Genomic DNA, 22,640 nt, shown 5'->3' with positions numbered 1-22,640 from the left:
TATTTGGGAAAAGCGAAACACAGGTAAGTAACTTTTCCACAGCTCGTCTCTTAAAATGGTGGGGCAGGGAGCCACGTGTGGATGGAATGATAAGAACATCTATATGCAACCTAAAGATATTTATAGTCAGTTTTTTTCCTTACAGGTCTATTAACTGCAACAGTAGCTTCTCGTATTCACCGGGCAGCCCAGCCCGCCCTACTCTATTTGGTACCTTTTACTTTATTGCCGCTCCTCACCATGGCCTATTTAAAGGTAAGACAGGATTACGTGCTCACAGCAGGAAGCTCTGGGGTCAGCTGGAAGCAGGTTCAGTGTTCTTGCACCGGGCAGCAGTTCTCATGAGGATGATGCATGTCCTTAACAGCCCTGGCCCAGAGCTAAGGTACTGCTGCTGCTGGGGTGAGTCTTCAGTCTGGAGGACTGAGGAACTGAGAAATGACCTGCTGAAATAGAAGATAATTTATGTACATAAATTAACAAAAATTATAAGCTAACTAAATTCTGGAGTATTAAATGCTGTTTTAATTAAATAAGTGAATTTGTCCTCGCCCAGCTGGACATGAAAAAATGCGTGCACAAAGGTTGAACAGAGATTGGAGAGGCAGATCCTTGTTTACCTCTTCCCAGTCACCTGTTCTGAACCGACATTTTAAAATTTCGCCTTTCCTGTTACAGGGCTGTTGTTGAAACGCACATCTAACGCTCTGCAGAGTGGAAAGGCTAGAGTTTTCCACCTGCATGAATATTTTCTTCCGTGAGAAACCTCTTTTGGGTAGATCTGCCACCAAAATAAGATGGCCTGGCCTGACAGGGAAAGGATTTATTTTTTACTGGTTTTATTGTAATTTGCAAAACAGGCGAAGAGTAGATTTTCGTTTTAAATCTACTTTAGTTTTAAAGTAGATTTAAAGTTTTAGTTTTAAAGACATGCTTCCAAGTAGATATGCATTTTAAAATTTGAATTCTAAATGAACTTTAAAGTTTCTGAGGGCATGGTCCTTCTACTGTTTTCCTGCCTTAGGGCGATCTACGTCGCATGTGGTCTGAGCCTTTCCACTCCAAGTCCAGCAGCTCCCGTTTCCTGGAAGTATGATGGACCAGATAGAAAGTGACCTGAACTTCTGCCTTGGTCCTTTTCACTTTAACTTGTGGCTTGGTCGTCTCCTAAAGCTGGACTGGCTGGTACTTGGGAAGGTACCAATTACGGGACTTGTACGAAAGGACTTCGTATTAAAAGGAGGAAAAGAAAAGAAAGCTAAGATCCCGGAGCTGTGTGTGACTCCGTATCTCCCTGCAGATGTGGAACTGGGGACCCTTTGTGCAGCTGCAGCCACTTTCCTCTTTTCCTCACTCAGATGGATTAGTACCAGACTATTACCTTTGAGAGAGGAAGAGACAGACTTGAAACTGAAAACGGCTTGAAGTCGTTCAAAAGCTTGTGAACACTAAAAGAAAAAACAGTTAAGCAAACTGAAGCTTCTTCAGAGAACCTCTCATGGACATTGGGACCAGTTTCCTGCTGGACTTCGGTTTCGAAAAGAACTGAGACAGAAGGTCTTCTGTCACAATATTGGGTTTTTTTGATTTATTAAATATTTCCTGTGGTGTGAGGTTACTTATTAAATCCACAGACATTGAGTGACTTCTTGCAGTATACATATAAAAATTTGTTGTAACAAGTTACATTTCCACCCAGATGTCATGTTGCAGTGAAAAAGGGCACGATTTTTATACATATATATATACACACATATAGATATATATATGAATAAATAAAAAGGAAAACCTGCTAAGATCATGCTATGTAGCAGACAGGGGCTTGCTGTAATTTTTAGCATGTAGAGCAGTTTACTATGGCTTTCTTGTATATGGATCTACAATGAGCTGCTGTTTTTTTCCCCCCCTCCTACAACTGAACCTGCAGTTTCAAACCAAGTGTAGTATTTGTACCGATTGTACTCATGGACTTTAGGGGATATTTGATTTTGATCAATGTAGCAAACTAGGGAAGAAAAAAGTTCAAACCCAAACCTGTTTGTTTGAGGGGGGAGGGGGTGGGGGTATCTTTTTTGTTTTGTTTTGTTTTGTTTTTCTTTTATGTTTCTACAAATAGCTCCCTTGCAGGTTTTTAGTAGTACCTTCTTGACCCAGTGCATGTATTATAGCAGCAATTGTCTTTGTGCTTTCTGATCATAGTAATGTATCACTTGTAAATACATTTTTTTCTATTTTCTATTTTTTTGTATTTTTTGCATTTTGTTGCATTAGTATGCTGTATTTTTTCCATGCCCCTGCCCCTTAAAGAAAAAAAAAAAAAAAAAAAAAGGAAAAAAGAAAACTGTCCTTTACTGTTGTGACTGGTTGGAGCTTGTGTGTTGACTGCTTTGTACCTGTAGCCTGTTAAAATGTGGATTTATTTTTTTTTTTTGAACCAGCAGTTCCAGTTCTGTTATTTTGTTGACTGAAAGGCTTCCCTGAGGTAACTAGAACATTTTTCCTTTAAAATACTCTGTCAGATTGGGTGTGGGGAGCTCTCCCAAAAGCTTGTAGGTCTTGGTGGTTTGATAGATGCTGATAACTGTTAGTTAACTGGAAGGAAAACAGGAACGTTTCGGAATGAATCGGACTGAACAGTAACATTACTTTGGGGTACGGTTCTGTTACAACAGGTAAGGAAACTTTGGTGAAATACCTGATCCTTTCTGCTCTGTCAGATGTTACAAAAAGAGCATATTTAGCATGGCAGAAAATTTTGTCCAGCACAGTGTGTACTGTCATTAATTAACGTCATCTTCTGTTCTCAGGCATGTCCGGCACTGCTTGCGGGCAGAGGGGCTGACAGGCTGACAGCCTTGGAGCTTGCTGTAACAGATCTCCGAGGGGTGGAACCTCTGAAGAAGCGGTAAGCAGCAGCACAGGGGTCTGGGGGGCTCTAAGATTAAGCAAGTGTGGCTGGGTGGGTGTGGCAGGGGGATGCTGTGACTTCATTTTTTGGTATCATCCCCCTGCCACCACCCCCCAGTTCATCTCTTTCACTTGAAAGCATTTCCTCTAGCACGTGCCTGCAATGCTCATTGTCAGGCAACTGCCATTTTTTAAATGAACTAAATAGTTTTTAATTAAAAATCTGCTTTTTGTGTTCATAGCGGGTGTTAGGTCTCAGACTTGCAGTCAGCTTGGGACAAAAGACAGGCATCGGTTTTCAGCTACACACCTCAGACTTCAGTGAATAAAATACTGAGGAGGGTATTCAGAGAGAGAAAAAAGACACTTTTTTGGTGGGTGGTTGGTTGGGGCTTTTTTTCCCCAGAGGTTCCAAGCAGTGGAATAACACGTTAAAAATCCAGTTAGTTACTGCTTGATGGTCCCAGGCCTATCCACCTGCCTGATGATAACGTACGTCAGGTGCATTCAGCTTCACAGCGGTTTCCTCCTGCCTTTGCAATTACAACAAAAGGTCTTTCTGTTTTGAGGTGGCATTTTTTAGTCCCTGCCAGGAAAGCATGGCTATGAATGATTTTCTAGACTTCAAAAGCGTTCTGGAAAAGGTTCCAGAAATGCTAACTGAGAAATGCTTACTGAGAAGTAATTTAGCTTTCCAGAAAAAAATCTTGGCCTTCTTTTTTGAGCTGTATTGTGCTCCTGCACGCTGCAGCCTTCTGACCTGCACCAAGACAAGACTAAGCTGTAACTGCAACACTTTGCTTCTGAACCCACAGGTGGTGTCTGCTGCTCTGAGCTGACTGCCCAGCTCCCCCAGCAGAAGCTTGCACCTACCTGCCAGGTGAGCAAAAACTGGACTGAAAAGGTGTTTGCAGCCCCTTCGGTGTGGAACAGCAGCCACCACTGGCAGGAAAAGGATTTTGGTACTTTGCAGAGGTTAACTGAAGCGTAACTGTTCTAAATACCAAGCTATTACATGCACAGAGGGAAAAGCATTGCCCTAGGGGTTCTGAGTAAGTTAAAGCTGTAAGGCTTTGTCCCACAGCCCTCCTTCCATCTAGAACGCCTCAGCACTGGGGGGATTAGAAAGGGAATCCTACCATGCTACTCAGCCGCTGGGCCCTCCCTGCGCAGATCCACCTTCTGTCCATGTTTCTTGGGTCTGGCCAACTATGTGTTTTCTCAGCTTGAGGATGAAACTGTATGAGCGGCTTTGGATTTCTGGAAGCCAAGCAGGGCCTAGAGTTCCCTGTCCCTCTTGGGTCTGGTACAGTTGTTTGTGCCTTCTTGGGTTAACGTTTTGTTGAACACAAAGTCCTGCAGTGAGATCACCAAACCACCTGTCCTATCTTCTGAAAAGTTGTTGGAAAAAAATATTTTAGTAATTGTTTGACTAATAGAAGCTTTCTTGTAGGAAAGTAAAAGGATTCTGGGAAAAAAAGTAAAGAGACGAGACTGTGTTTATAGCTTTATAAAATACAGAATTGTAATGTACAAACCTGTCAGTAGTTCCGGAGTTAAGTTTCTGCTGCATCTTTGGGATTAGTCAGCTTAGCCATTTTACTGTTTGTATTTTGCAATTTCTGTAAGGTCGTGATCTTGCAAACATGAGTTCAGCAATGACTTGGGGTTGTCTGGCCAGCCAGTATGGGTATTATGGGTATAGTATGGGTAAGTGTATTAGAAATGCAAGCTGGTCACTCTGTGTCTGTATTGGCCTGTTGGGAGCAGCCTGGGAAGTTTTCAAATCCATGCCCAGCCTTCGAGGCTGTACTGTGCTGCTTGCAGGGGCTCAGGAGCACACCAGGGTGCCAGCGCTGCGGTCGTGTGACATTGCGAAGCCTTTTGCCGAGATGAATGTTTCCTGTCTTGAGTGTGGCAGTATGTGATGTTCTGTGAGATGGGGAAGTCACTGAGGCAATCAGGAAATACATGCAGATGGTTGGGGTGACTTCCCCAGCTCACCATTGAACTCCCTTGAAGGGGAAAGTGGAAGGAAGGCTCCCACGTGTTAAAAGTAGTGAGTGAGTGGAATTTGAAATTGATTTTTAGCTAAACAGCGGCAAACTGTATTTTGCATTCAAGATACAACACTGTCATGTTTTCTTATCTCTATGCCATTGCCTCTTCCTGTTAGTCTTCTAGGTACATTGAGTTTTACTTAAGGATGTCTTTCAAATTTGCTATTTTTGACACTTTCCAAGATCCCAAACATAACCTGAATGTGTGGCCATTGCCAGATTGTGTGTACAATGGGGGCAAAACAAAATTTTAATTTAAAATCAAAATAATTTGTCCTATTTTTCTTACAGATAACACTTTCAAAAAAGACTACTAGAGGAGTGTTCAGATGTGAAAGCAACACTACAGCAATTTCAGCTGAGTTCTGTAAGTAGTTTATACACTGCTTGAACTTGGAAGGCTGAGATGGTGCTTCTGGGTTGTGGTTGGGTTTTTTGGTTTGTTTTTTTCAAAATTGTTTGAACTCGAGAGGTGAGCCCTGTCCGGCTGTGCTCTGAGCAAAGCAGATGCTTCAGAAGGGGATCCAGCTTCCAGGCAGCCAAGAAGAATGATTCAGATCTGTGCTCCCCACGAAGAACTACATATTTCTCACCTCAGCCCAGAACAGCTTATCTCTTCCGTTAGTCTATTGGGAACTCGTATGAAGAGACTGTGAGCTTTACGTAGGAAATACAATACATCAAATCGAAGGCAGGGGGGAGTAACTCCTCATTGCTGTGTTTCTTAAGAAAGGACTCAAGTTAGAGCTGCCCCTGCTTCAGTCCCATTAGTCTGTCTTGTAACTGGTTTCATGCACTGAAAGCATGGTGGGGCAAAAACCACAATGTCCTTGAAAAGTGTAGCTGCAGCATCCCTACCCGTCTCTAATGTATGTATGACCTAGTTTTCCCATCTCACTGCCCCAGCTTTGCAGTGCTGGCTGAGTTTGTAAATTGATGAAACTTGCTGGTTCACCTGTAACTAGCCTCTTTTCTCCAAGGACAGCCCAGCCCTGCCCACACCTAGCCAGGTTAGTGCTGTCTGGGGGTGGCTTTCAGGAAGAGCTCCCTATTTAATGCTGCAAAACTTGTTTGTGTTTTGTACTTTCAGCAGTTCTTTTCTGTAACAGCCCCGAGGAGCAGTTGCACGTGCATTACAGCCAAAATTCTCTCAGCCAGCAGCAGCAAGGAATAAGCTCTTAGTATCTTGCTCTGAGAAAAGCCAGCTCTTTGTTCTTGGAGCTCTGGGGCAGGCTTTGTGCATAACCATGCTGTTTACCGCAAAGCACAGCTGTGAACAGTGCTGTGACACGTTACTGATCCCTCTGGACCGGTGGCGGCAGGGAAAGTATTGGAAAGCTTTTGTTTAGAGCCTTTGCACCCTTAAAGCATGTTTTTAGGTAATAACAAAAGGAAACTCTAATATAGTCTATCTTTAGGTGTTCCTAGGCTCAGGAACCTGACTGGCATGCTGTACCTTGACCAGTGATTTTTTTTTTTGGACCAGCTCCACCTTTCTTGTAATTTGATGATGCACAGTGCAATTTGATGCAAACTGTGGCAGAGGTGCAGTGCTCAGCAAGTTAGCAACAAGTTAGCATCAAGTATGCAGTTGTTGGCTCCGACATCAATACAGCAGCTGACCTGGTTAGTAAGCAGGTTGTTAACAAGACACATGGTGGGTGATCCAGGCATTCCTAAAAGCAGGTTCCAGTCAGGTGCAGCAGCAGGGCTCTTCCAAAACCAGTCAATTACTTGATACTGCACCCCCCTGGCCCCACATATTCTCTGCAGAAGGTCCACAAGGGATTTGGTACATCTAGTTTGTAGGTTCTTCAGGTGTTTTCTCTGTCTGCTGCGGTGTTAATCACTATTCTCCCCCTTAGGTCAGCCATGCTGCATGTACAGGGGCAATTTCACTCTGCCCTGGAGAAGAGGAGAAGCTGCAGTCATTTTGAGTTGGTAAATGAAAGGCATGATGTGGAAGAGAAGCAGTCTGAAAGTGCTGATGACACGGTAAAGCAGCTAGATGCGGAGAGGGGAAGGAGTGCAGCAGGCATGGCCCAAGTGTGACTGACTGTGCTGGGTCACTGCGGGTTGAGCTGGAGCTCAGCCCAGGAGGTCAGTGAAGATGAACATGGAACAGTAACACCGCATTCCTGAAGTCCTCACTTCCTCGCAGCAAGCAGCCCTAACAGCTCCTGTTCTAGCTGGGTTACTGCAGGAGAAGTGTAAAATAATACCCCTTCCTCCTACACGGAAATGAGCCTTCATCAATCATCAAAGCAGTGATATGGACTGAGATAAAGCTGGAAAGGTGTCTCTCTCCTAGAAGCCCTCCATAATTTGCAATATATTCACAGTTATTAGAATTGTTTTCCAGTAGGAGTACTCCTGTTGAATGCACTGTGTGGCTCTGTTTCTGTTAATCCTTAGGTTTGTGAGAGCAGCAAGGAGAAGTTCAAAACTTGAAGACTTTGCCCCAGTGTGCACTTGCCCTCTAGCGACCTGCAAAGGGATTATTTCTGTTGCTGGTATGTCTACACCCGCTGCACCTCACCGCAATGTCTGGCTGGTGCATGCAGGCACTGGTGGCTTATGCTCCTGGGTCTTGCGGCTGGAAGAAAATATTCTAAATTAATTCACATTTGCATAAAAAAGGAAAGTGGGGACTGGTGGTCCTTTAAAATCAGGGTTTATTTGTCTTCTCTGCTCTCTTACAGAGAATATAAGAATCCTGATGTTTTTCTTTCTCCACATAAATCTAAAAAAAGGCACCACAGAAAAAGAACCATTTACCTCTAGTGTACTCATTGCTTGGACAAGGAGGTGGACCATACAAGCTCTAGCCTTAATCCTCTCCCTCTTTTCCTGAGTTTAGAGCTTTTCTTTTGGCTGTGGAATCTTCTAAAAGTTAATTTCTTGCCAAAAATAACCGATTGAGGATATGTGCTACTGCTAAAGCTTCATGGTAAGGTTTTCTGTGTCATCTGTTCATTTCCTCCTTGCTGCCTAAAACGTATAGAGATTGAAGTGGTTGTTACTGCCGCTTCGTGCACTTGCTTTCCTGGTGGGTAGTTGCTGGTGTAGTAAAAGCAGCTTTGGGAGCAGAGTTATTTTGGTGGGTTTGGGGTTTCTTTTTTAAAAAAAACCCAGTCTCAGGCACTGCAGCTTTTCTGTCCTTTGCTTTTACATCCATGTCCCTAAGCGGCCAAGTGTACAGGCTGCTGGGCTCTGCTGGCTGAGATCCAGGCAGATTTTCTAACCTGTGTTTTTACATCTACACAGGGAGCGACCACAGCCTGTCCACAGAGCCCTTGGTGTGTAGGTAGTACCTGTGTCCTCTTGTCTGGCTCCTTTCCTGTTGGAAGTGGGGAAAAGTGCACTGCTGCCAGGATTACCTCAGCACAGCCTGGATCCAGGTAGGAGCTCACACCTAGCTGCATCCCACACCTGAAATTCATTAACATCTGATCAGAAGAGGCAGTATAGCCTGCAGCCTGGAATAGGGCACAGGGGTCACATCTCAGTGCCTCTGACTTTGGCACTACTTAGTTATCCAGTACCATGTAGTGACAAGTTTTTGCAGAACAGCCAGTGGCTGGGAAGTGTGCAAGGAGAGCTGCTGACGTTACTGAACAGCAGCCATTTTGCCACTACCGAACCAAACCCAGCGCTCCAGTTTAGGAAAAGACCTGTGCTCCCCTACAAAGACAGGTTGCCTCCTCCCTCCTGCACTCAGAGCCATTGCTTACAAACCTACATATGGCCTTCAGGCACCATACTTTGTCCAAAGAAGAATCAGCACATTTTAACAAGAGGGTCAGTTACTCATTGGTGAGGAAAACTTCCATCATTAGCCTCATTCAAGAGGGCCGCGACTCAGTCACTGTTGTGCACCATTACAAGGCACTTTGGGGGAGCGTCTTGCTCTAGTTGGCTTCTTCAGCTACGGTAGGCCTTCAGCAACTGGCCTGCTATCACCAGTCTTTGGATCTCACTGGTCCCCTCATAGATCTCGGTGATACGAGCATCACGGTAATGGCGTTCTGCTGGCATCTCTGTCACGTAGCCCATCCCGCCCAAGATCTGGATGGCCTGAAATAAAGGCAACAGGTTAGAATGGAAGCAGGGTCAAGGAATTTGTTTTCTACAGAACACAGCCACGGTTAAAAGGTGCTAAAGCCCACTACAAGCAGAACTGGGAGGGAGACACATTGAATGACTACAGCTCCTTTGCAGTCAGAGGAATAAACAGGATTTGAGCTGGGCAAGAGCAATACTGATGTCCCAGACAGAAAAGGAATTGCTTCAGAGGCATTTGTTAGTGAACCATGTTTAGCTAAAGACACCAGAGGGCCTGCTCCATTTGCTCACTGTTGCAAACTTAGTCCTGTCTGGTGCACCCATGCTGTCTCCCACATTGCTGATCCCACGCAAAACGTTGCCACTGCTCTGGACAGTAGTAGGCACAAGAAGACTTTAGTAGCTGCCACAGGGCAGCATAAATCCCTGCCCACTCCCACAATCCAGGAAGATGACCATGCTAAGCAGCTTCAGCCATATGGGTGGGTTGGTTGGTTTGTTTAAAAAATAAAAAAATATAGCAAACTCCATCCCACCTTCCCCAAGCACTTACTGTGCAACACCACCAACTCCCTTTCAGCATGCTGTATTGCAGAGATGTCAGCTGAACTACTTACCTGATGAGCTATGGCCGTTGCAGCTTCTGATGCAGCCAGTTTGGCCATTGCTGCTTCCTGTGGGGAAGGAAAACATCATTGAGGGTGCAGCTGTCACAAAAAGGAACATCTCACTTGCATGAGGAGCTTGAATGCTCACAGACCAGCAGTGCAGAGACAGGCCTGAGCATTGGTGCCAGCTGAGAGCAGCCACCCCTCTCCCACTGGCTAAAACCAGGACTGAGCGCAGCAGGCTGCCCAAGGACAGACAGCAGAGCCCAGGATCTGCTGGTGGGGTAGACACAGAAAGCACTGGCTGGGCGAGCGCTGCACATGGCGATGCTGTACACAGTCTGTGCCCCACACTATCATGGCTAGACGAATGCAAGGTTGGAAATACCTTTGTGAAGGGCTTTCCATTGTCTTTCAACATTGCGGCTCTCCAGGTCAGCAAGCGTGCACCCTCCAATGCCACAGCCATATCTGCTAGCTTAAACTGCAATGACAAACACTGCCTTTGTTCCAGGTGACAGCCTCTGCCTGCACAAGAACATACAACAAAAGTCTCCCACCCCTGAGGCCCGTATGGCTAGAAAAGGAGCGCCTCCATCCCAACAATCAGTTTTAATGGTGTTGGAAAATAGAAGTCACTACACTGTTTATCACAGACAGGGCAGAGTGCACTGCATGCCTGAAGCTATGCCCGAGAGTCCACATGAACCTTCTGGCAGCCCCAGCAATGTTTGGAAGTGGCCCATCCACCTAGCGTGTACCTGCACTGCCTGTAGCTTTGTGATGGGTGACCCAAAGGCCATTCTCTTTTCAGCATAATTCACAGCACAGTCCAGAGCTGCCTGTGCTATTCCAAGAGCCTGTGAGGCGATACCAATCCTTCCTGCATCCAGAGTTTGCTGAGAAAGACAAAAAATACCTATATTAAGTCAAATCATACTTGATCAAATATAGTACGCTCACACTTCTGATCCTGGAAAGCTGCTGGAGCCTTAGTATCCTCTGATGAGAGACCACCTTGATTCAGAATATTCCCAGTTATGGAGGAATAGAGAGATATAAAATGTACTGGGCACTGCAGAGAGAAGCCAGGGGTAAAAGGAGGAAAGCAGAAAGCAGACGTATTGCTAGGCAATCTGGTCAGTTTTACTTTTTGCCCTCATCATTACTACACACACTGAAGCATTTTTCAAAGGGACTAGTGAATTGAGTCAATAACCTGACTTGCCTCAAACACCTACCCATTACATTAACTGCTTCCCTACCTCACTATGCACAGGAAGAATTCACAGCAGTGCAAAAAGGCTTCATCTCCTCAGCCCTGGGCTCAGTGTCTTAAAAAAGTGGTTGGTGACTGACAGGTTCTTTTAGTTTCGGACATAATGGAAGGGGCTGTTCTCCAGGGAGCTCAGCCTTTTTCAAAAAGTCAGGCTAACAAACGGGGTTCTGCCCCTACAGAGAGCCACCAACACTTCCGAGGGACAGTGCATCACTGCAGGAAACCCGCTGTTCTGCAGCTGCCTGGTTCCTCCTCACAAGTCACACACATACTGTAACTCAGATTTCATCCACCTGTAAATGCTATCCAGAGGCTGTCCTGGACCTCCAGGACAGCCTTCCTCTGCCACAGTATTTAGGGGAAATGCCATGTTTTTCACTGGAGGAATAGAGGGTTGGGAAAGGAGAAAAATAAAAATATGCCACCCCTGCTGACAAACCACTTCAGCAGCATCAGCATTATTTCAACTGAGAACTGTGCCACATCGAGTTTACAATAAAAGTGCTGTCAAGGATCTATGGTAAGTTAGCAATTTACCAAGGTCTACAAATGATTTCTCCCACGCTGGCAAGAGGGGTCAACTGCTTAATGTTACACACAACAGCTTACACTAGCGGCTCTCACCGAAGTGATCCTAAGTCTGGAAATGCTAAGCTTAGGAACTACAGCTTCACACAACCACAGCTGCACCCCAATCCATCTCTTACCATGGCGATTTTGAAGCCCATTCCCAGCTGCCCCAGTAGGTTGGCCTTGGGTATCCGACAGTCCTCAAATATCAGGTTGGCAGTTGAAGAGGCTCGGATTCCCAGCTTGTCCTCCTTCTTTCCCAGTGACAGCCCAGCAGTTGGCATGGGAACCACAAATGCACTAATGCCCTGCAACAGACCAAGACTCTTAGGAACAGTGCCAACTTCCTGCTTACCTAGCTGTCAACAGGCTTCCTCCAAACATTTTTCATGGAAGCCACATGTCTAGGTAACCAGAAGGAAAGCGAGAGCTGAGAGAACAAAGCCAGCACACATCAGCCCTTCCTCTGCTCTGCTCGATGCCCAACATGGCTCTAAATAGTGTCCCCAGAGCCTTTTTGAAGTGCGTCTCCTGCACAACTCCTTTACTCCCACCCCTTTTCCCTGACTGACCAAATGAACACACCTTGTGCTTCAGGGATTTATCTGTAGTAGCAAACACCACAGTGGCCGAGGCATCCCAGGCGTTGGTGATCCAGGCCTTGGTGCCATTCAGAACCCACTCATCACCATCCAGGCGTGCCACCATGGATGCCGCACCCGCATCGCTGCCATTTCCTGAGCAAGGCACCAGCAAACAAAACTCAGGCAATCAGTGACAGCCTGGGGCACCAACTCACCCCTACCCACAGCCCCTCCATCAGCCCAGAGCACCTCTTGTAACTGTGGTGGCAGCATTGCCACTGTCTCTCCCCAGGGCCCAAATAGGAAGAGAAGGGCCCATGTGTCTTAAGATGTGTCTATCTCCAGAGCTCTACTCACAGAGGGGATGAAAATTTTCAGCATGGACCATGGGGATGGCAGTTAATACCTTGGGCACTAAGACTTAATTTACACAGAATTGCTATAAATAACCTTTATACAAACTGTTACAATTTCACAGACCTAAAGTCCATCCTAAACCTAACTAAGGAAAGAAGCTACCCTATGTTCTTTCAACAGGAATGGTAACAGTCACATCACCTGGTTCACTAAGGGCAAAACATCCAATTTTCTCTCCGTCAGTGAAGGGAGTGATCCATTTGTGCTTCTGCTCTTCGGAGCCAAACTTGAGTATTGGCCCTAAATACAGAGACTTTAAGAATTGAGAATTGAGTTAGCGTCTCTTCAAGATACAAGAAATCCAGTAACTCCCTAATGTCTAAGTGCTCTCCAACACACCAGAACCCACCGCAGGAACAGGCCCCATTTCTCCCAAACACCCCTCTCCAATAACCCCCCTGATGCCAGCCTCGGTTCCACGCCTGTCGCTCACACACAACCTGAGACACTTACATTATTGACGCTGACAATGACGCCCGTGGATGCGCAGCCTCTGCTGATCTCCTCCACGGCAATGGAATAGGCCAGATAGTCGAGGCCTGCTCCTTTGTACTCCTCGGGGACATCCATAGCCAGCAGCCCTAAGCCACCCATTTTCTTCACCTGCACGTAGTGAACAGAGAAGTAAGATCCTCTGTACCACCAGTGTCCCAGCAAATCCACACAGACACATGGAGATAAAGACAGGTCATAGCAGGGCTACACACAGAGGAAAAGATGTGCACAACTCCTGGTGAAATGGGAATCTGACTGTATAAACTGGTAAGTGTCCCCAGGTCCCGATGACTTCAACAAGAGCTGTACACAGTCACTGCTGCCTAAGATGAGGCTCTTGCTTACTTAAAGAGTCCTCTTCAGTACTGAGAAGGAGGGAGGCTTCTGAAGGTAAAATAGGGAGGTACAACCCCACCAGCATTTCCTCAGCCTCCCACCAAAGCTCTTCCCCTTGCATGTCTCCTGTCAATAGGAAACTCTCAATGGGAAATCTAGCTGATAAAAATCATTAGAACTTTACCTTTGAGTCTGCTGAGCATCAGCCTACGACTGCAGAAGGAAAGAATTTTACAGAATGAATGACCCACAGAACAGTTTGCAAGAAGGTGACTTCTTCACTCCCATAAAGCCAGGTCTTGCTTCCCAGAGAATTTAATTATTGGTTACATTCTAAATTATTTCACCCCAAGTTCCTCAGCTGGACCCCTGGCTTCTTAACTCTAAGGCCTTCAGAGCACCAACTGTCTCATTCTAGGTCTCTTGTTAACATTTGGCACCATAAAGGGGAAAAACTGGGAAAAAAAAAAGCAGCTTTTTCTCTGTATTTATATTTAAAATGTCAAGCTTTTGGTGTTGCAGCAGTAAGTATGTTACCAGCCTCTGCTTGCTTCAAGAGGAAACAAGAAGAATTTTTAATCATTTTCCCTCTGTATGGGCACCCAAAACACTACTCCTTCACATCAAATCCAGAAGACGAACAAAAGACAATAACTAGTTCTATGTATATTGTTTTACCTTAATAAACCCTGTTTACATTTTGAATTTTCTTCAACTCGGCATCAAATGTAAAATTCTCAGATAAGAACAGTTAAGTAAAGAGGAAAGTATTTTCTTCCTTACTCCTTAACAGAAAGAGGGTTGTATAACAAAACTTATATGCTTCTGACTGCTTGCTTGGAGCCTTTTGGATAACATAACAGCATGTATTATTTTATGGAGCTTAGTATTTAATTGCAGTTAACAGGTGAGTTAATCTGCTCAACACGGCACAGAATGTACCACTTGCCACAAGAAAAATTACAGGTTTGACTGGGATCTCTATTTCTTCACAGCCCCAGACAATGACCAACATGCATCTATCTCCTGATCGTTTCTGTTCACTGTCTCAAATGCACACGGGTCATTGACACTTCCACACCATAAACCATTTTTATGGTTATGTGCAGTCTATAAAAGTATGTAATTGATTTTATAAGTCTGCTGTATTATTGCCCACAGGTAAAGCAGTAACAGAACTAAGAATGCCCCGGTATTAAAACCCAGATGCAGACAAACACAAGGTAAAAGGCTCAAAACGTCCTGTGCACTACAAGCTCCACACCCTAAGAATCCTCCCACAAGCCGGTTTAAGCTGTAATTTTCTACACTTTGCTCAGGCCCTGCCCGCGGCGGAGCAGCGCGCACCTGCTCGGCCGGGAAGCGGTGCTCCTTATCCAGCTGGGCGGCCAGCGGCATCAGCTCCTTCTCGGCGAAGTCCCGGCACGTCTGACGCAGCATCTGGTGGGTTTCGGGCAGCTCCGCGGTCTGGTACACGGTGTGCAGCCGGCGGAGGCACCCAAAGGCCAGTGCTGAAAGGAACGAAGGGCCGTTATTTCCCTCCACGCCCGGGGCCCGGCGTTAGAAGAGACCCAGGAGGGCCAGGCCCCGGGCAAGACGGACGCACCGCGGCTGGTCCCCCGCGGGGGCACGCTTTTCCTCCAGCAGCAGGGCAGGACTCGGCTGAAGGGCGGCACCGCCCCGCCGCGGCTGAGGGAACCCGCCTCAGGCCCTGAAGGGCACCGGGGCACCGCCTCCCGCGCCGGCCGCGGCCCCTTCCCACCCCCCGGCAGCCACGCAGCCCACCGAGCAGCCGCGGCGGAGCCGGGCCGAGGCCGGTGCCCTCACCTCTGGGTGCCCCGCCGCCGCGGGCCAGGACCGCCGCCGCCATGCCGCCCGCTGTCGCCTCAGGGGAGCGAGGAACCGCGCACGCGCGCGGCGCGAGCGGCCCACCCTCCCGCCCAGCCCCGGCCCCGCCCACCCCCACAGAGCGGGCCCCGCCCGTGCGAAAACGGGAGGTGGGTTTATTGCTATTGCTGGTGACAAAGGAACGTCCGTACAGACACCGCGACATCCGGGCACCGCGCCGCCGCCCGCGGGGGGAGCACGGCACCCACGGGGTGCCCGCAGGGGACAGCACGCCCGAGGCGGCCAGCCCAAAGGCCACGCTGTGAGAGACAAATACGCGTCCTGTAAGGGCACGGAGATCCCGGTTCACGGAGATTGCTGGTGTGCGTTTAGTCCTTTGCTGCAGGGGAAGAGGCGATGACTCCACCAGGCAGCTGTCCCCGAGCCCTGGCCTCCTCACTGAGTCCCAGGGAGACAGCAGCGCTGGGGTCCCAGGACTACACCTGGTGCCGGCCGCGCTCCGGGGCAGCACCAGTAGCTCAGTAGCTCGGTGTGACAAGAGAGCAGGGCAGAAGACAAACACTGGGAAACAGCTGAAGAAGATGTAATGAAACAGAGCCGAGAAGTAATAACCACGTTTGGACCTCACTGCTTCACCACCACCACCTTCTTCATTCATTTCTGACTTCTGAATGTTCTTCCTGAACCCTCGGAGAAGTGGAGTAAACATCCTCAAGCACCAGAGAGAAGGCTGCTGCTTCTCTGCAGCAAGAGACATCGAAAATTTAAGGAAAACACACAAAGGAAGACACTTCCTACCAAAAACGGAGGACAAGGACAGCAGTACCGAGTCCATACAATGAGAGACAACCATCCTTCACAAGGTGCAATACGTATTCCTCAGTCAATTGTGAAAACAGCTGTCCAGGAAGCTTGCTTGCATGGATCCAAAGCACTTGCCTCAAAAAAGATGTAGAAAAAGAGGTCCTGGTACTAAGAGGACAAATACTGGAAAGATTTAGCATGAGTTTGTGGGTTTGGTCCCTTTTTTTGTTAGAGCAGAACACAGTATGATCCCAACTCTTTTTTTCCTTCCAACTCAGCCAACAACCCGAGAGCAGCTGTCTGCACAGATACCTTTTCCCTTGCTCAAACCTCAGCTGACACTGAAAGCATCTCCCTTGCTTCCAGCACCTGGCTAGGACAGACCATCCACCTGATAAGGGTGCGATCCCAGTGGAATTTCTTCCTAGCTCACTGTCATGAGCTGCTTTGACCCATCATTAAAGCACTGGAGCACACAATCCAGAAGGAAGATGCTCTGTTAAAACACGTTTACCAAAGACATCATCCCTGTCACAAAGAGAAGACACTTTATAGAAAGCATCTAAGAGAAAAGGAATCTTAGGGAAGTGGCAAAAGTGGGGACAGGAGTTTGGAGATCCCTGACTTTTTGGATTACAATCAACTTTTTCAGTGCTGGGTTGCCCTCTTGTAGGGACTTTTTTTCTGCAGCATGGTTTTTTGGGCAAAGACCTTCTAATTTGGCAAAGCAAACATTCAGCTAGGAACTGAAGGGTGCTACCACTACCTGCAAGTCTTCTGATCTTCCCCCAGTTTTTTCTTCTCTTATTGCTGAATAGCTGATACATACACCAATGCGAAAGCAACTGCTTCAATGCTTTTTTCTCATCACTACCGGCAGAAGTAATGACTAAAATCAGGAATCTACTTTCCTATAAGCATCAAATACCTCATTTACATTTGGCAGTGTGCTTTCCTGCCGTCAGTCGCGTTCTGCAAAGCAGCTGCTAGATGGCACCCACACCCCTACAAACACCCCAAGCGTGCAGAGCTGCACGCCAACTACTACAAGTGGCTTGCACGAGTTGGTATTTGCCTGTACAGTAGCTTCTGCTGCTTGCTCTGGCAACAGTCCATTTTCCTTTTAAGAATCTTTATGCAGTGACATAGAAAGCAGATGGGAATCATCACACTTGTAAGAAAAGCAGGAGGTTGCTTCATACAGAAAATGTGATAAAAGTAACATTTAAAGGCACCTGGATTTACACTACACACAAATTCAGCTCAATATGCTAAAATTTCCCAGGGAGTAACTAGCAGGCTCCTCAGGTACTATCCTGAGCATCTCAGAACACTTAAGGAGAAAAATACACTTCTGAGCAGTTCTGCCTTGTCACAAGTAACTTCCAGCAAAACAAACATTTCCCACCTCAGTGGCAGGACACGAGGCCTTCTGAAGACAATCACCACAAGAGGCATCTCAAGCTCTGCTTCACAAGCAGCTCTAACTAATTCTGAAAGAACTAAATGAGATTGCCTAAGTGCCTTTGGAGATGCTGGAGGGGACTGATGGTAGCAGGACTGTTCATCTTTCAACCATGCAGACCTTGCCCCTCCACATTCCCAAGACATTTGTTGTGGTTGCTCATGATTAATGCTCCACCCAGAACAGGTCATTTGTTGTGGTTAATCATAATTAAACATCTTCCCAAGAGCTGGAGATTCTTCCATGGCTGCCACCCCACATAATCTCACTGCTTACCCTGATGCCAGCTGATCTTCTATGCCAAAATTAATACCATTAATCTGTGAGGTAAGGGCAGTGGTTTCCTATTGCTGTCTATGCATTAACAGGCTCCAGGCTGTAATGTCCACCCCACTTAATCCTGCTAAAACACGAACTACCCTGAATCTTACTTAACACAATAGGTAACCAACTGTATCCACCAAGGAGTTACATTTCAACTGTCTCAAGGAACAAATGTAACTAATACTAGCAAATGCCTCTAGTCTAGACACAACTCAGCTCCCACATACAGGAGACCTAACTGACCAGCCCAGCGAGTGGACAGGAAAAATGCCAGTCTTGAGAGCCAGCAAAATAGACAGAAAATGGTTTTGCTAGCTGAGATTTTGCACAATCAGGAGCTGGGCCCCAGCATGGCCGCTGAGAAGACGTGGGTCTCCTCTTCCCACTGCATGATGTTATTTCCTATCACCAGATCCCAAATGCAGCTGTGAAATAAATACACCCTCTGGTCTGACATTAACTACCTTGGCAGAAGAACTTCCTAAACCATAAACAAGCAGCTAGATAGGCTGAGCAGTGATGGGAACTCAAACAATTAAAAAGAGAATCACGCATATTCTCACTGTAAGAATCCCATTCTGTAACACTGAGTGATCTGACCCAGGAAGCTTTTAGCTACTAATACCTCAACTGAAACAAAGCAAATGACCTGGTAACACCACCATCTCTCCTTCCAGCACCTCTGACAGACCATGCAGGTTTAGAAGTACAGAGAGACTGAAGCCTAGGAAGCTCTGCTTCCTACACGTTTTTCAAGTGATTTTCCACATTCCCCCTTTTCCCTCTAAGCCCCACTCAACTGACACCTCCCCTTCACCCCAGCTAGACTGACAATATGCTGTCGATCTAAAAAGCAATACATTCTGTAGCAAAGCCAAAATTCCTACACAAAAGGAAGCAGGAGAAATGGTAAATATAGTGAGATTAACTTCAGCTCTAAGGTTGACCCCTGAGCTCCAAAATGCAGCAATTTGCTCACAAGAGCTCAAACAGAAATACTATCAGAATGACCTGGGTAAGGCCCCTTCCCCCCGCCCCCCCCTCATATTTCCAGCGAAATCTCTGGCAAGACACAGATTAAACTGTTCTCAGGGGCATCTCAGGCCCCCAGAGGCAGAAAGAAGATTCCTGCACTGCTTAGAAGCTGAATTAGTCTCTTATTTTATCTTTCCCACTGGAGACTATTGGGATGAACCCTAAAAAGCAATGTCAGCCATGCTACAAACAAAACCGCTGTGCACTAAAGAGATGATCTATCCAACTGAACAAGAGATCTGCTCTTCAGGCATCACGGGCTTCTTGAAGGACTAACATTTTCCTGCTTAGAAACAGCTTACCCAAACAATCTGACCTCTTGAAAGAGGGTAGTCACCCAGTAGGTGAAACATCAGAAGCACTAAAGGTGCAACCTAACTCTAAAGACTGTAATAACAAGAATTTTCTAACAGTGCCTCTGATCCATGGCCTAACCAAGCTACCAGAAGGTAACCAGAAATAAAGAATGAGAGGCTGGATATGTTGAGTGTCTGATAGAGAAGTATTGCAGGGAGATCCTTTACTTTCATGAGCTGTCGTCTTTGCTTCGTGTTTTCAGCCTCGTGCAAGGAAAAAGGGTTCAGCAAGAAGCCTTGTTGCACGAGACAGCAACTCCAGTCCACTCCTGGACATCTGGAACGGTTAACAGCATCACAGCATCCAGCGGACACAGAATGATTACTGTCCTCCATTATAAGCATAGTCGGCCTTGTTGTGCATGATCAACTTGTTGTCCACAAAGTAAAAGCTGTCTGAGCGGGTCTCATATGGATTTTCAACCATCAGACGGACTGTGAAAGAGAAAGCTCAATTACATTCAAAAGCCTGCCAGATTCCGCTGGACAGCACAAAGTCAAGAGCGAAAAGGACCCTGCCACTCTTCTGGATTTACCAGGCTGATGTTCTGCCCTGCCCAAGTAAGAGAAGCAAACGGCTCCGCTGTGCATGCTTCAAAAACTCTGGCCTACCCCTTCCTATTCTCAGGACCCGTGCTGTCAAAAGCAAACAAAGGGGGATCAAGAAATCTCACACAAGGCAACTTAGAAACTGTCAGAGCCACCACTGGAGCAGAGCAGCACTTACGCCTATAAGCAGAGGGGCAGCAAAGCCACAAATGAAAAAGCGGTGGCACTCTCCACATGTACACAAGGCAGGGCACAAACTCTGCACCTCCTCCTGCACCTAGGCAGCGACAGAAGGGCCCACGTGCTCCTGCTCCATCCACCCCCTGAAGTCAAACATACCCTGTGCAACGTGTATTTGCAGAGATCTTGGTAGGCTCAAAACCACACCTCTCTGACAAGAGCCAGTTCTGTTCCAAAGCAGGAGGCTCAAGCCCTAACAAGCTAGTGCTGAAAGCAGATGCGTGGCTACCAAAAGAACCCTTTTTCAGGGTTTTGTTATATTCTGGGCTACACTGTTAGGCATCAGGCATGTCAGCTCTGCGACTGATCAGTTCTTACAATCTGTGACTTGGACAACACAGGTTGTCTTACTCTTTCATTTTCAAAGGAGAAGACTTTGCAGCACAAATCCGTAATTCAGGCAAGATTACACACAGCTTAAACTAGGAGTCTTTATCTATTTATTCCTGTCCCCTGCCGTCCCAGTCATAACTTCTTTCACAAGTAGAGAGAGGGAGAAAACGAGCATATGCACACACAAACAAAACACAAGTCAGTGTGGGAAAAGAGATACTTACTAAGGTCTTCTGAGAGCTGAGGGAATTCATAAATGTGTTCACATGTGTTCCTGCTGCTGGGAATGCAGAAGCCAAAATCAAAGTCAAAGTTCTTCAGCAAGCGATCTCGGAAGTAATGTCTCTCAATCATTCTAAAGTTTGACACTGGCTTTTCTCCCACTGTGAATTCCACTCTGCATGCAGAAAGTAGGAAAAAACAGCTAAAATGACATATCTCTCTTCCTACTGGGAAGAACAGAGCCTTGGACCAGAGGCTACACAAGTATCCAACAGATCATTCCAGAAAGAGGGACTCTGACATCTGTAGCGCAAGATGGGTTCTCTCTAGTTTCTGACTCAGTTTTGCTATAAACTGTCAAGTGACACTTTGCAAACATCTGGTATCTCCCTTCTTTCCATGAACTCATACTCACGTTGCACCAACAGTCCGAAGACGGAGAAACGCTGGGGTGAACTGGTAACGAACAAAGCGGCCTGCGCTAGCGTCCAGTTCACTGTTGTCATCTTCATCCTCTTCATCTTGCTCTAGAAAACACACCAGCTCAGAGTTACTCCGCTAATAGCAAACATGTGAGGTAATACTGGCTAGTGCATGTACCAGGACAAGCTGGCTATTACTTAGGCACTGAACATAAAAGCGTTTAATAACTGGTCTGAGACTAGCACTAAATAAGAAATAAAAGATCCGCTATGACAGCTGGTGCAGCCTTGGTGGCTTGGGAGCTGAAACCACCCTCAACCTCACAGGATATCCCCCTTCACAACTGCTAAAACACATGAAAGAAACTTTGTACCGTAACCAGCCAAGAAGGGAAGATTTGCAATTGATAGCACTCCCCCGCCTCACGATAATCACTTCACATTTTTGCAACAAGTTTCTCAGCAGAGACAAACTCCGTCCTGTGCTTAAAGGAGAAGAATTTAGTCACCAGGACAGATTGAAGGACCTTTCTGCTTGGTTTGCATGAGTCCTGCATCGCAACTCCTCAGCTCTATGAGTCTCTCCAGCCTCCCTGCGATGTTAGCAGGACATACCTGAAACAGATGGCTTTGCGATTTCAAACAGCACTGTTCCAGTTTCAAGGTCCCGGATCTTAAACCTGGTGAAGTCAATGTTGTAAATGTTGTCCTCAGGTTTGCATAAATAATCTAGAAGAGAGAGAAAACATACAGCGGTATTTCAAAAGCTCTCTGAGCAGTTACCAAAGGAATTTTTTGTTGTTGTTAGACCCAGCCCGTTCAGACACACACTGCAAGTTGTTTTGCAGAAGCTTCATGGAAGCAGGACAAAACTGAGACTAGAAGACACAAAGGCAGGCACGCCAAGCGCCAGCGGCAGAGCGAGGAAGCGAAGGGGAAGGGGTCGGCACAGGCAAGCAGCGACCAGCACCCCAGAGCGACACAGAACACCCGAGCCCCGACCCTGCGGGAGCGGCAACGCAGCCGAAGGCGGGAGCGCCCCGCCGCCCCCCCGGGGCACAGCACGGCCTGCGCCGCCCCCGCCGCCCGACCGAAGGGGCCACCGGAGCGGCGGAGGGATGCCGGCCCCGGCCCCGCACTCACTCTCCGTCACCCGGCACAGCCCCAGGACGTGCTCGGGCCGGACGGTCTCCAGCGCCAGCAACTCGGACTCGGTCCACGGCGGCCGCGGCGACGCGTCGCCCGAGCCGCGCCGGCCCCGTAGGCGGCTGAGCGGCCCCCCGGTCCCCGGCGGCGGCTTCTTCTCCGGGCCCGCCGCCGCCGCCCTCGCCTTCGAGCCGCTCATCGCCCCGCCGCCGCCAAGATGGCCGCCGCCTCCCTCGGTAGCTATGGGAGCGAGGGGCGGCGCCGCGGCGGGTCAGAGGTCGCGGACGCTGCCTAGCAACGAGCGGGGCCCCGAAGCTAAGCAGGGCCCGCCGCGTACGCGGCCGGAGGGGTTCCCCCTCGCGGGTGTCCTCGGCCCGGGGCCGCGGGGTAGGCCGGGCGGAAAAGCCCGGTGGAAACCAAACAAAAACCACGGCCCGACACCCGTCCTGCCGCCCGCCACCAGGCAGGGGGCCGGGAGATCACCCTGCCCGCACAGCCGGGGCACCGGCCCCCCCGTTAATTAAGTCCCTCCCTCGTTAATTAAATCCTGCCTGAATCCCGCAGCGCGGCACATA

General features: G+C 47.6%; 4 protein-coding genes across 17 annotated transcripts in view; 1 reads left to right on the top strand and 3 right to left on the bottom strand.

Moving 5' to 3' along the window:
* Positions 1-2,238, top strand: part of SPPL3 (signal peptide peptidase like 3) — an 86,801-nt gene extending 84,563 nt beyond the window's left edge. For all 14 annotated transcript variants that reach the window (XM_056348135.1, XM_056348126.1, XM_056348145.1 and 11 more), the window contains 2 exons: positions 146-255; positions 1,025-2,238. In XM_056348135.1, coding sequence (XP_056204110.1) covers positions 146-255; positions 1,025-1,096 — 182 coding nt within the window. In that variant the 3' untranslated portion in view covers positions 1,097-2,238. The remainder of the gene's footprint in view (positions 1-145; positions 256-1,024) is intronic.
* The window catches only part of RNF10 (ring finger protein 10), a 202,002-nt gene that overhangs the window by 77,990 nt on the left and 101,372 nt on the right, over positions 1-22,640 (bottom strand). The gene's annotated exons all lie outside the window — the stretch shown is intronic.
* Positions 7,625-15,237, bottom strand: ACADS (acyl-CoA dehydrogenase short chain). Its single transcript, XM_056348050.1, has 10 exons — positions 15,149-15,237; positions 14,669-14,832; positions 12,944-13,093; positions 12,632-12,743; positions 12,075-12,226; positions 11,627-11,797; positions 10,402-10,539; positions 10,029-10,124; positions 9,650-9,706; positions 7,625-9,044 (listed from the first exon to the last, which is right to left on the bottom strand). The coding sequence occupies exons 1-10, from the start codon at positions 15,189-15,191 to the stop codon at positions 8,892-8,894; spliced, it is 1,236 nt and encodes a 411-aa protein (XP_056204025.1). The 5' UTR covers positions 15,192-15,237; the 3' UTR covers positions 7,625-8,891.
* On the bottom strand, positions 15,305-22,310 carry UNC119B (unc-119 lipid binding chaperone B). The gene is made up of 5 exons (XM_056348261.1): positions 22,063-22,310; positions 21,535-21,648; positions 20,913-21,024; positions 20,500-20,672; positions 15,305-19,588 (listed from the first exon to the last, which is right to left on the bottom strand). Exons 1-5 carry the CDS (start codon positions 22,262-22,264, stop codon positions 19,476-19,478), a joined length of 714 nt encoding a protein of 237 aa, XP_056204236.1. The 5' UTR covers positions 22,265-22,310; the 3' UTR covers positions 15,305-19,475.

Source organism: Falco biarmicus, chromosome 1 (genome assembly GCF_023638135.1).
Source record: "Falco biarmicus isolate bFalBia1 chromosome 1, bFalBia1.pri, whole genome shotgun sequence".
NCBI lineage: Eukaryota > Metazoa > Chordata > Aves > Falconiformes > Falconidae > Falco > Falco biarmicus.
Note: the sequence above shows the minus strand (reverse complement) of the source record. Positions and strands in the feature narration are given on the sequence as shown.

Coding starts and splice junctions, on each gene's coding strand:
- ACADS (XM_056348050.1), bottom strand. CDS start 15,191: ATGGCGGCGGCGGTCCTGGCCCGCGGCGGCGGGGCACCCAGAG. Junction 12,744..12,943: donor TCATTGTCAGCGTCAATAAT/GTAAGTGTCTCA, acceptor CAATTCTTAAAG/TCTCTGTATTTAGGGCCAAT. Junction 10,125..10,401: donor CAAAGCTACAGGCAGTGCAG/GTACACGCTAGG, acceptor TTGTCATTGCAG/TTTAAGCTAGCAGATATGGC.
- UNC119B (XM_056348261.1), bottom strand. CDS start 22,264: ATGAGCGGCTCGAAGGCGAGGGCGGCGGCGGCGGGCCCGGAGAAGAAG. Junction 21,025..21,534: donor CGCAAAGCCATCTGTTTCAG/GTATGTCCTGCT, acceptor TGTGTTTTCTAG/AGCAAGATGAAGAGGATGAA. Junction 19,589..20,499: donor TCAGCTCTCAGAAGACCTTA/GTAAGTATCTCT, acceptor TCTCTTTCACAG/TCCGTCTGATGGTTGAAAAT.